The sequence below is a fragment of the Cetorhinus maximus genome, chromosome 15 (genome assembly GCF_964194155.1).
Source record: "Cetorhinus maximus chromosome 15, sCetMax3.hap1.1, whole genome shotgun sequence".
NCBI classification, from domain to species: domain Eukaryota; kingdom Metazoa; phylum Chordata; class Chondrichthyes; order Lamniformes; family Cetorhinidae; genus Cetorhinus; species Cetorhinus maximus.
Window position 1 is genome coordinate 40,644,755 of NC_135893.1, and position 13,922 is coordinate 40,658,676.

Sequence of the window (13,922 nt, forward strand, 5' to 3'; positions counted from 1 at the left end):
AAGCTGAGGCTGGGTGAGAAATGGCCCTTAAGTGGCCAAGGCCCTCAACTGCGGCAAGGGCAAGCTTCCCGTCCAAGGCCCTGCCCACCCCAGCGTAAAATCGCTGCAAGACCGGGTTGGACGGGAACCCAGAGGGAATCATGTCCCTGGAATTTCACACTTCCACTCTGCCTAAAAATATGCTGGGGGGTGGGTGGTGCAGGTGGGTGGGGGGTGGGGGGGCGTTGCGGGAGCAGGAGTAACCCAGAACTATAATGTGACCCATTGGAGGAGGGGTGCGTTGCAACTACCAAGAGGTGGATATGAAACAGGATGTTCGAGGAGAGGTAGAATGGGACCAGTTGGAAGAGAGCAATGTTCTGTCTAAGGAGTGCGCGTACATGGCAATCTTAAATGAAACAAGCATTAAAATAAACAGGCCACTCAAAATGGCATGTAGTTCAGTGACCTCTAAATGTAAGCTGCCCATGGAAACGGTAGTAATTCTCAGATGATTTTGTAGCCCACCCAGTGCAAAGCAAAATAAGAGGGATTATTGCTAGATGCTCCCATTTAACACAGGTTTATTAACGTTGGTCTTGAAATCTCCAATTGTTCCTTTGTAAAGACCTATCCATTTATAAAGGTCTATCCCTTTATAAAGATCTATCCCTTTAATGCCACAGTCTTTTTTTGTTGTAAATAGTCCTATCCTGAGGTGAGCTTGCTGCTGAAAGGTCAGGCTAGCCAGGTTAGTATAAGAATCAGTGGGAAACTATTTTCTTTCCTTCCCTTTTCTTCGGCATGTTTAAAGATGTTACACATTCTGTAGCTTCTTATCCGCTGTCCTGTGGTTATTTGTTGCCATCATTGCAAGTGTCACATGTCCTCTGCCTGTGCCAAACACTGCATGTGTGCTACAGTCCTGCACTGAGTTAACCTGTCACACCCAACAATGGAACACTTTTATAAAGTCATTATACAGAGTTATGACAGTACAGAGGGAGGCCACCCAGCCCATTGAGCCCATACACTCACTGTGGTTGACATAGCAATCATAATACTCTACGTACAGACACAGTTAATACAGGCTTTGTGCAGGGAGGAAGGAGAAGAAAACACAAGCCCCACTGTTCATGCTTTTCAGGTGCAGAACGGGTGCAAAGAACACCAATTTCTTGTGCTATCTGCCATATCCTAATGGGCTTGAAATATGTCCAACACCATATAGGGCCAGGTAACAATTAGACATCCCTGGTAGCTATCTGAAAGACATGATAATGAGGGGCTTCCTTTCAACTCCCTACACTGGAGTTGTTCGAACTGAGCAGAGCACGGGTCAGGCATATAGAGAGAGGAAAGACATGAGGCTAATCCCTTGTGTTAAGGGTCTTGGCTATTAGGAAAGGATAGATAATCATGGACCTTTTAGCCTAGAATGGAGGCATCTGAAACATGAACCAGAGGGATACAATAAAGTAAATGGTATGGAAATGGTAAATCTAGAATAGTGTTTTAAATTGTGACAATAGGACAAGGAAACACAGCTTTAAACCAATAAAATGTTGAGATTAACAGAAGGCACTAGGCAGTTCTCAGTGAAAGGCGAGGTGCTTGAAATCTCTGTGATCCATTCCTGCAATTGGTCCTGAGGCAAGCAGCGCATTTTTGAAACCAGAATAAATAACAAGGTTCCAGCAGAGAGGTGGCAAGTGCTGATTATGACTCCAGTAAATTGAATATTCCTTAAAGCCAAGCCCATTACAAAATTCTGGACAAAGCTCTACAGCCAATGAAGTATTTTTGAAATGTAGTCACTTTTGTAATGTAGGAAACACAGTAGCTCATATGTGCACAGCAAGGTCCAGCACTGAGGTAAACTAGATCATTTGTTTTTGTGATGTTGGTTGAGGGACAGGCCAGGGTCACAGGGAGAACACCCCAGTTTTGCTGTGAAATGGTATCATGGGATAATTATAATAAGAACAGCATTGGCCAAGGTCAGAATTTGGATAACTCCCCATACACTCAGTGTGTTGTTGCAGAGACACAACTGAGAGAAAAAGAAAAAGAATAACGTAAATGAAAAACTTTTAATTGTTTATTTATTCTTTCACAGGATGTGGGCATCACTGGCTCGACCAGCATTTATTGTCCATCCCTTATTGTCCCTGAGAAGGTGGTAGTGAGCTGCCTTCTTGAACCGCTGCAGTCCCTGTGGTGTAGGTACACCCACAGTGCTGTTAGGGAGGGAGTGCCAGGATTTTGACCCAACGATAGTGAAGGAATGGCAAAAGAGTTCCAACTTAGGATGGCGTGTGTCTTGGAGGGGAATGTGCAGGTGGTGGTGTTCCCATGCATCCACTGCCTTGTCTTTCAAGTGGTAGAAGTCTTTGGAAGGCGCTGTCAAAGGAGAGTTGGTGAATTGCTGCATTGCATCTTTTTTTAAGGTACACACTGCTGCCACTGTGCATCAAAAATGAAGGGAGTGAATATTTAAGGGGGTGAATGAGGTGCTGATTAAGTGGGCTGCTTTGTCCTGGGTGCTGTCGAGCTTCCTGAGTGTTATTGGAGCTGCACTCATCCAGGCGATTGGAGAGTATTCCATCGCCCTTCTGACCTATGCCTTGTAGATGAGGGGCAAGGCAGGAGACAGGGGCTGAGTTACTCACCACAGAATTGCCAGTTTCTGACCTGTTCTTGTAGCCACTTTTAAGTTTCTGATCAATAGTAACCCCTCCCAGGATGTTAATGGTGGGAGTTTCACTGATGGTAATACCATTGAACGTGAAGAGAATATGGTTAGATTTTCCCCTGTTGGAGATAGTCATTGCCTGGCACTTATGTGGTGTGAACATTACTTGCCATTTATCAGTCTAAGCTTGAATATTGTCCAGCTATTGCTGCATACGAACACAGACTGCTTCAGTATCTGAGGAGTCACAAATTTTGCTCAACATTGTGCAATAATCAACGGACATCCCCACATCTGACCTTATGATGGAGAGAAGATCATTGATGAAGTATCTGAAGATGGTTGGGCCTAGGACACTACCCTGAGGAACCCCTGCAGTGATGCCCTGGAGCTGAGATGATTGACCTCCAACAACCACAAACATCTCCCTTTGTGCTAGGTATGACTCCAACCAGCGGAGAGTTTTCACCACACCACCCCACTCCTGATTCTCATTGACTCCAGTTTTGCTAGGGCTGCTTGTTGCCACACTTGGTCAAATGCAACCCTGAAGTTGAGGGCAGTCGCTCTCACCTCCCCTCGAGTTTCATTCTTTTGTCTATATTTGGGCTAAGGTTGAAATGAAGTCAGGAGCTGAATGACCTTGGTGGAATCCAAATTGAACATCAATGAACAGGTTATTACTGTGTACTTGATAGCACTGTTGACGACACCTTCCATCACTTTGCTGATAATCGATTATGGGGGCAGTAATTGGCCGGGTTGGATTTGTCCTGCTTTTTGTGTACAGGACATACCTGGGCAATTTTCCACATAACCAAGTAGATACCAGTGTTGTCGCTGTACTGGAACAGCTTGGCTAGAGGCACAGTTAGTTCTGGAGCCCAAGTTTTCAGTACTACTGCCGGAAATTGCTGAGGCCCATAGTCTTTGCACTACCCAGTGTCTATAGCTATTTTTTGATATTAAGTGGAGTGAATTAAATTGGCTGGCATTTCTGATGATGGAGACCTCAGGTGGAGGCCAAGATGGACCATCCAATCGGCACTTCTGGCTCAAGGTTGTTGCGAATGCTTCAGCCTTATCTTTTACACTGATGTGCTGGGCTCCCCCATCACTGAGGATGGGGATATTTGTGGAGCCTCCTCCTCCAGTGAGTTGTTTAATTTTCCACCACCATTCATGACTGTATGTGGCAGGATTGCAAAGCTTAGATCTGATCCATTGGTTGTGATATTGCTTAGCTCTGTCTATCACTTGCTGCATATGCTGTTTGGCACGCAAGTAGTCCTGTGTTGTAGCTTCACCAGGTTGACACTTCATTTTTAGGTATGCCTGGTGCTGCTCCTGGCATGTCCTCCTGCACTATTCATTGAACCAGGGTTGATCCCCTGGCTTGATGGTAATGGTAGAGTGGGGGATGTGCCGGGCCATGAGGTTACAGATTGTGTTTGAGTACAATTCTGCTGCTGCTGATGCCCAGTCTTGAGTTGCTGGATCTGTTCTGAATCAGTTACATTTTCAATTTCATATTGCTGTGAAATAACCTTTATTATGGATTGCTTCTCATAAACATTTTGAAAGTTTTTAAAGCATTTTAATTGCCCTGTGTGCAGTAGTGTAAGTTTGCACTGGACAGACAAAAACAGCAACATCTGTTGGGCTGCAACAAAAAGGAACCATGTGGTGAGATCTGGAGAAAGCAGGCTGAAGCCTACAGCAGAGATTAGATGCACCTCAGCCCACTGCATAGGTTTGGCTTCCCGTTACCAGCACTATTTACTATCAACAAGTCAGGAGTGTGGCGGAATACTCTCCACTTGCCTGGATGAGTGCAGCTCCAACAACACGCAAGAAGTTTGATATTGTCCAGGACAAAGCAGCTGCTTGATTGGCATCCAATCCACAACAATAAACACAGTAGCAGCAGTGTGTACCATTTACAAGATGCACCGCAGGAACTCACCAATCCTCCTTAGATGGCACCTTCCAAACCTGTGACCTCGACCACCGAGAAGGACAAGGGCAACCGATGCATGGGAACCCCACCACCTGCAAATTCCCCTCCAAGTCATTCACCATCCTGACTTGGAAATATATCGCTGTTCCTCCACTGTTGCTGGGTCAAAATCCTGGAACTCCCTCTCTAACAGCACTATGGGTGTACCTACACCACATGGACTGCAGCGGTTCAAGAAGGCAGCTCACCACCACTTTCTCAAGGGCAATTAAGAATGGGCAATAAATGCTGGCCTAGCCAGTGATGTCCACATTCCATGAAAGAATTAAAAAGCACTTGATGCATATTTAGGAGACAACTGTAGCAGTTGTATTTGACTAAATCTTTGGCAAACTACAATTGATACTTTCTTATTCTTAATGGGATTGAAAAATTGAACTGGCTCAGTACTGACAGTATTAGTGGCTCAGTACTGACAGTATTAGTGGCTCCATACATGCTGTGAATTGACAGTCATGTGTGCTTTGATTCAAGAACATTTCCTATGTCATGCCTCAGTGCTGATTTTCCAAGTTTGCCATCCTATCCTTCACTCTTTAACCATCAAAATTGTTCTTCTTTAGGACTGGCTGGGCCTAATGGTAGATAACACTTCAGACCTTTGCAATTCCAAGTGATGCAATAAAGATAATATTCATTGAAACGATCAGATCAGTAGCTCCAGCAGATGGAATGTGGGATTATCAAGGAGTGGTGGGTTTGTGCCTCTGCATTTTAACTCACAATCTTAAATTAAGTGAATTCTCATTCAGGCTGATGATGACCTACATTGAAGTGGGAATAAGTTGAATTGTGGGAGAGGGAAGAGGGAGATAGAAATATCTGAATGGAGTGTACGACTGTTGACCACACATCTATCAGACAGTTAGAACGTTGCTTCACCCTATCAGCCACAGCAGAATTATATTGTACAATTGCCTGGCCACTGGAAGCTAGCACACTAATAGAATACAAGAAATTAATAAAGCCCATTACATTTCAACAAAGTGTAAGATGGAGTCATTAAAAACTGGTGCTACAAATCAAATCCAGTCAAACAGATTCACTTTGGACCATAATTCTAGCCTTGGTTTATAACTCTATTCAGGAGAAATGTGTTCATCTAATGCCACTTCTACCAGCACTACATAGATTTAGGTCCAGTACCTCCATGCCCGCATGGTATTCCTCATTGATATCATTCAAAAATGTTGCAAACTAATTGCTTCCCTATAATCTATCAAATACAACAATGCAGTGTGCTATTGCGCTTATATATCTTGCAGTAGTAACCCAAGACTGAGAACAGGAATTAAGGAAGGTTACCAAAAAGTTCAATAAAAGCATCCTGAGAGTTGAAAAGAGAAAAGTGAGACTAACTCTATTACTTCTAACTTCAGAAAGATTAACAGATCAGGGATAAATGTTCAATCACTTAGAGAAAGGTTGGACCTAAAGGAGAATAATACGATCACAGAACGTACAGACTTATAACCACTTGAACTTCTGACACAGTTTACATGTTATAAATAAAAATGATCCCATCTCTGTATTAAATCAATGAACCTGTCTGCAGTGACTTCACTTACCCCATTGTGAGGATAAGTCAGCCATCCCCAATCTCCTTGTATCGATGCTGTATCTAGGAGGTTAACTGAAACAAAGAAGAGTTTTTCTCATGTACAGTTTATAGCATAAAAGAATCATCTGCCTTTATGTAAAACATATTTATACAAATTCCATTAGTGTACATAGGGCTTAATTTAAAAAAATAAAGAGCTCATTTGACGTTGCACTCTTACTCAGATGCTGTAATAATTGACATTTTTAAAGAAATTACCACCAAATGAAAACATTAAATTATCTTTCTGCAAAGTGGGCACATTTCTATTTCCTATAGAATTCACTGGGTCCTTTTGAAAGAATTATCTGTCTGCAGATTATTATTTCACATGCTAGAGACTCCTCTCCTCTGCTGCTCAAGGTTACCCCAGTGTAAGGTGATACAACTGCAAGTGCTACTAGACAGGCATGAGCAGACAACTAGTACCCATTACACTTAGCCAAGCTTTGCCTGGATTGTTTGGTCATGTAGGCAGGTTAGCTAGTCAGGAGTTACATATTCCAATTGGTTATCACTAAAACCTCCCATATTTAGATCTGGGGATATTTAAATTAGCACATTTGGAGAATTGCATCATTCGGCTGCTGTGCAGAGATTGATATAAACGCCTGGACAGATTTAATCCACCAAATACTCAGCATTTTTAGATTGACTTAGAAACTGCATGAGCCCTAAAGGGTTTTTGGGAGGGCGTGTTTGTGGAGTGGGGTGGGGGGAGGGGGGCGGGGGGGTAGTGCTGATGCAATGAATATATTACAGTGTAAAGAGAAAGGAAAGGACTTGCATTTATATAGCATCTTTGACAACCACAGAATATCCAAAAGCAATTCAAAACCAATGAAACAAAAGAAAGATATTACGAATGCTGGAAATCTGGAATAGAATCAAAAAATACTAGAAGTACTCAGCAGACCTGGCAGCATCTGTGAAGAGCTGACAAAAAGTCAGCGGCCTGTTTCTCTCTCCACAGGTGCTGGCAGACCTGTTAACTATTGCCAGCATTTCCTGTCCCTATTTCAAAGTACTTTGTAATATAGCCAGTGTTGGTACGTAGGAAATGTGGCAGCCCATTTTGAACAGTAAGGCCCCACAAACAGCAATGGCTAAAGGATTTGGTTTAGTGATGTTCAGTGGGGAATAACTTCCCTGGTCTACAAAATATTTGAAAATGTTCTTATATTTGTACTGGGGGAGTTATAGTATAGAGTTTGGCTCAATGCAAGGTGATTTAGATTTTACCTTGAATGAACTGTGCATTGCATTTCAGTGTGAAGATCTGCAAGTGTCATTGTTTCTGCATGAGGGTGCCTGATAATCTTTAATCTTTTTAACAGTAGCATGGAGTCAACTATCCTGTCCACTCTTATTAATATTCTGTTCAGACGTCAGCTGGGAGACATGAAACTAGCAGCAACTGGATCCAACTGGCCAGTGTACAGGTACCAGTCCCAGACTGACTCCTATAATGTGGAAAATGCCTCAAAGTGATACAAGAAAATGTGAAGATTCAAAAAGTTTTTTTTTCTGATTTCTTCTACTGCATTAAATCTTATTACTTCCTGTTGTTGTCGGGGAATTCAAGGGAGAAATGCAAGATTGGTGATAGGGGGCTGGCTGCTTTGTTTATATTTTAAAAACTGACTGATTTACATCCCACCTGATTTTCATTTCCATTGACTTCAATAGAAAACAAAAATCAACAGAGTGTACAATGAGGGACTGGTTCACTATCATCAGTTGTGTACTATTTGTCAAGGTGCATTTTGCTTCTCTGTATCTCCAACTCCTTTCTGCCCAGGCTGAACTTGTAAGAATTTTACAAGAGAAATTCACCTCATTATACAAGACATATGGAAAATCTTAACACATATGGTAGGAAATAATGAAAATATCAGTTATATTCCACTATAATTATATCAATCTAATATAAACATTGACGGATCAAATAGATGGTCCAAAAGGAATTTCTGTACACAGGGGTAGATCTTGGTTTTGTGTGAAGCGGGATATGGGTTGGAAAACCTATGTTATATCTCACTTGAAATCAATTGCAATAAAAATGGAGCTGTACAAGGAGTGGCCAATTCAACATCACCCATTACACCAAGCCCAGAACTACTCCAGAGGGTGGAGAGAAAGTGAATGTCACTCTCAGATGTACTGGTTGGAGCAGAAAGTATTGATGCATTTAATGGGAGGTTTGAATCATGGAAATTTACAGCATGGAACAAGGCCATTCAGCCCATCATGTCTGCATCGGCTTGTCCAGACTAACCCATTTTCCAGCTCTTGGTCATAGCCTTGAGTGTTGCAGCACTCCTAGGGCATACCCAAGAAGTTTTAAAAAGTTATCAGGGTTCCTGTCTCCACACACCCCTCCCCCCGGCCCAGCTTTCAGGCAGAGTTGCAGACCCCAACCGCCCCCTGGTCTCCCAAGTCCCCTCTAAACCTCCTAACACTAAATCTAGTGCTCCTGGTTATGGAGTCCTCAAACAAAGGGGAAAGGCCCATCCCATCCACTCAATTTAGACCCCTCACTATTTTATACACTTCCAATCGGTTTGCAGCCAAAGGAAACAATGCCAGCCTATCCAACCTTTCCTCGTGTATAGAGGGAAAGGTGAATAGAGGGAGGGATGAGGTGAGACCAGCTGTCTACGGTGGGAGGAGGTTGATGTAGAATTTAAACTCCAGCATAGATCTCTTGGGCCGAATGGCCGGTTCCTGTGCTGCAGATTCAACGTGTGTAATTAAATGTGGGAAAAATGAATAACATATATTTAAACATATGCCAACGAACAGGCTCATAAAAGGTCAAGTTGAAACAGCAAGAATGCCTATCATTCCATGAAAATGACGCCCACGCCATCTCAAATGGCCAACTAGCTTCAGATCCGAGGAGGGAGGAGGCGTGTGAGTGATCTGTGCTAATAGAGATTGAATGAGTGAACAGCACGGAAAGACTGCAACTGAGGAAGCTGTCCCTCTTCAACTTTTCATCAGCACAGACAGTGCTTCATCAAGATTGGTGATAGGGGGCTGGCTGCTTCGTTTATATTTCTCGGTGCGGACACTCCGCAGAACCATCCACACTCCTGCGACCAAATGTTTTAGATCAGCGGCTGTCCCAGTGCAAATGATAGGCTGGCAACTGCAAAGAAACCCTCTTTGCTGAACTTTCCTTTCAACGGTAGTCAGGAGGTTAGAAAAGTGACGTTTTTAATGGGCCGCGATTAATATTTCAGGATCCCAGCAGCATTGCTGTTCTTGTCTCTCGGTTGATCCTACAGATTTTACTGAGTCCCTGTACAGGAGACTCGAGAATAACTTGAAGCCAGACTGCACTCGGAGTCTACTCTTAGTCCAGTGCAGAACATGGGATTTTCATGTCTCTTTCCTTTTGAAACTGGTCCCCAATTCAGTCCTGCTGATTACTCCTTCCTCAGTGTCTTTGTCATTTGGGAAGGAGTGTTTGATTTTTTAGCACTTGGCAGATACTAACTGGAGTTGGAGAGTGTTGCGCTCCGAGTGGGGACCTGGTTGGTACAAATCAAAATTGGCGTAAGGGGGAACAGAAAACCCTTTAACAAGGTAGAAAATCCTCAAATCTTTTCTTTACAAATCTGCCAAAGCCTTCCTCTGTCAGCTGACTGTGTCACTGGTTAATTTTGGAGTTGATTAAAAAATAAACTGAAGCCTGATTTTTAAGGCCGGCTCATTTCTTTTATATAATGAAAGGTTTATACCGCGTTAAAGTTCTCTGTAAATGTGGAACAAAGCTGTCCATAAACAGAACAAAAACAGAATTACCTGGAAAAACTCAGCAGGTCTGGCAGCATCGGCGGAGAAGAAATCAATTAACGTTTCGAGCCTTCATGGCCCTTCGGCAGAACTGGTTCTGCCGAAGGGGCATGAAGGCTCGAAACGTTAACTGATTTCTTCTCCGCCGATGCTGCCAGACCTGCTGAGTTTTTCCAGGTAATTCTGTTTTTGTTTTGGATTTCCAGCATCCGCAGTAGCTTTTAGCTTTTTGTTTTTATCTGTCCATAAACAGGCCGACAGTGTGACTTGTACAACAGGTTAACCCTGAAGGCGATAAAACATCAGCGAATGTCAATTCCGTTCTAATTCAATAGGCTAAATGTTTTTATTTTCTATTCCGCTGGCCGACTTCATAAAACGGAGCTGGCAGCGGAACTCTGGATCTGGTCGGGTTAGATTGCATTTGTGTAAGTCACTGAGAGGGGTGATATGCAAATTAATCCACCTGATTTCAGCCCAGTGGCCAATGCGGATATGATTTCTGTAACTCAGTTCAATTTAAATTGTTGCAATTTAAATGCCAACCAGGGCCGTCACTAAGGGTATGAGACAATCACCCACACAATCAAGTGGTCAGAACTAAACTCTGACTAGAGCAATGACACTAACTCCCCAGAAACGGGCAGTATTAGGGTCAGTGAAATGAGTCTACCTTGTCCAGTGATTGTTTCAACCCAGCCACACTTAACATCAACTTTAAATTGTGCCACCTGCAACTCCATGTCTGGCTCTTGGGTTTAACATTTCCAACTGCCCTTTAGTAATCGGGCGTGAGGGAAATAAAGCGAGTTTACTGCAATTTGAGTGAGTCCCGAAGTGAGGCTTTTTGCTGTAGTTTCATTAACGCCCTGGAGTACAGGAGCCGCTCGCTGTGTCTTATAAACCATCTCCAAGTGTTTAAGTTTTGAATTGGCATTTAGCGTTAGCTATTCTAGTGACCCGGAGCTTTCTCCTGTCCCTCCCTCCTTCAGATATTGACATATCCAGGATGTGTAGCAGGACTAAAAATGTTGGGATGGTTTTCCTTAGAGGGAACAGGGTTAAGAGGTTTGATTCATATTCGAACTCAAGTGCGGTTTGGCGTAAATCGGGTCGAACACTTTTTCCAATGACAGAAAGATCAGTAAGCGGAGAACCCAGATTTAAGTCAAAAAATCAGATGCGGCTATATTTTTTTTACTGGGGTTGCGGTGACCTGGAAGGGCGGTGGAAGCAGATTCGATAGAATCCGCCAAAAGGGAATTGGATAAATACTTGGAGGAGAAATACTGAGCATCAGCGAGAAGAGCAGGGAGATGGGATGAATTGGATAACTCAAAGAGCCGGCACGGGTGCAATGGGCCGAACGGCCTCATTCTATATCACTCCATGATATTCCTGATTTTATATTTCCGATCTTTAGTGTTTAAAATCTTGCAGTTGGCTCTCACCCGGTTTAGAATCCGTGTCTTGTCTTCAGTTTGAACATGCCCTACATGGTTTATCTAAAAGGTTCATACAGAGATGTTATAAAAACTGAGTTTGAGAATTGTATTTTATATATTAGTGTAACCTATCGGCCATTTGCAGCTACTCAACTAAAATAATTACAGGATATAAAATGACCAAATAATTTGACCTTCCCTCCTGTTAATTTGTTTGAGTTAATTAAAGCCGGTTATTTAGTTTATATATGAAAGTCCCTATACCTTCCTCTATGATTAATATCCTGCCTTAATTCTAGTTCTGCATAATTTATCGATTAACGTGAGTTAAAATCCAACTCTGAAATTTCCAAGCAATAGAGTTTACAACGGGATATCTAGTCCTACGATTAACCCGCAGTCTTGCGAGCACTAAATCTCCAAGTAAAATGTGCAAAATTAGCGTATGAGAGACGGAGGGGGGAAAAAAACACGCATAATTCACGCCATCAAAATTCATTTCATTGTAATTGCAACTTTTAGCAGGATCTTGATTAGAAGACGATGGTGTCAAAGAGAGTAATAGTGCGAGATTAAAACTCGTGTTCTGGCACACTCGACTTTCGGTTTCGAACGGCGGCTGCTTCGAATAGTTTTGGGGTTAATTTAGAAATGAGGTGAGGTTCCCTAACGATTTAAAAAACTTGAATTAAAGTATAATTACAGTTCGATTTTGGAACTGGAATTAGTCTAACAATCACACGGGGAGAGTGGATTAAGCAGTGTAACTGAGTTTCAGCTTCGTTAAACCAACTTCGGCTGAAATTGTATAAAATGCTCAAACATGATAAAAAAAAACTTTAACAAGCGCTGATTGTACCTTCCACCTACGGTGATGTCCGTTCGTGTTCGGAAGTTGCGAAGTGTCGGCTATAAAATCGTAATTTAATTCAATCGTAATTTAGATCAGTCTTAAATTGAATATTTTTTTTCTATGCAAAGATAATTTAGAATTGACCTTTTATTAAAATGCACTTCCGGGGAATTCACTCTCTGAAGCAGCGCCGAGCTATATTTATGTTTAAAAGCGCGAAATAAATATTTTCAGCAGTTAAACGCTGAACCAGTTTCGGAGTTTAACGTTAATTTGAAGCGCTGACTGTTTTATTCCGATAAATTCCACAGATGTAACAAGGTGCAAAACTTCCTGGATCCCAAAACAGCTCCGCTCCTTAATCTTTATTATTAGCTCTTAATTCATATTTAGATGAATTAATAAGAACCGCTTTGCCGATTTAAGAACAGCAAGAGCACTCGCCTTCCTGACAGGTGACTTTTGTGGGAATACAAGCAAAACACCGGAAACCTGAAATAGAAACAGAAAATGCTGCAAATGCTCAGCTGGTCAGGCAGCATCTGTGGAGAGAGACAGACAGAGTTAACCTGCTGAGTGTTTCCAGCAGTTTCAGGTAATAAAACAGTGAATTACTTATTTTTAAATTTAGATATCTGGAGTAGGGTAAAGTATGTGGTTAAATATTGTGAAATAAAATGGTGCAGTCAGAATATAGATAAATGTCAGCGAAAAAAAAAAACTATTTGAGAAACTAGTTTAAGAAAAGAGAAGCAATGTGGAGATGTGTCTGCGCTTTGGAAATTTAATCGGGCGAAACTGCAGCTTAATGTCCACATCGGAGAAGCGCGGTTTGAACAAGACATCATGTCAAAGTGCCGATTTGTATAGATCGGCGGATGTTCTCGGTACCGGGAGGTGTGAGATGAACTTCATTTTATTTCTATTTAATTTCTCAAACACACACACAAACTTCGCTCTGACCTTGTCTGAAATGTTGTGTCTTTTCACAGAACCAGCAACGCCAAACATTTCTCGGCCTGTGTTTGGTTCACAGGAGGTTAGGTACTGTCAATGAAGACATCTCTTCGCGCACATTAAAATCTTACCTGGTTGTCTGCAATGATGGCCTGCAGTGAGCCTCCAGACATAGAGAGAAATCGGAAGTTGCTGTTTCTGTGCTTGTTGACATTATACATGGAGGAGAATTGAGCAACACTTTGTGTAGACCTAATATTCATAACCATGCACTGCTTTATAGTTTGGTTTTTAATAGCTTTTAAAAGGTGAGAAGTAAGTTTAATTTTCACAGTGACATTTTGAACGTAGCCAGTCAGTACGTGTAATCCATGTCCCTGGCGTTTCATTAGTTCGAGTGCTTACCCGGTAAGATCCTACACCGATCTCCATTAGTGCCCAACTCTTAAAGTTTCGAAACACTTTCACTGTTCAAAATTAAACAGCCGTTTTTATATGTTTTAGTTAACTGGAGCTGTTCGCAGATTAAAGGTTTTTTTTAATGCCGAGCCCCATGGAGGATATGGACA

The 13,922-nt window shown here is 42.2% G+C and overlaps 1 protein-coding gene across 2 annotated transcripts in view; it reads right to left on the reverse strand.

Annotated features, from left to right (window-relative positions):
- Positions 1-13,922, reverse strand: part of epha8 (eph receptor A8) — a 568,862-nt gene that overhangs the window by 554,245 nt on the left and 695 nt on the right. For both annotated transcript variants that reach the window (XM_078558294.1, XM_078558293.1), the window contains exon 2: positions 6,263-6,327. In XM_078558294.1, the coding sequence (XP_078414420.1) occupies positions 6,263-6,327 (65 nt within the window). The remainder of the gene's footprint in view (positions 1-6,262; positions 6,328-13,922) is intronic.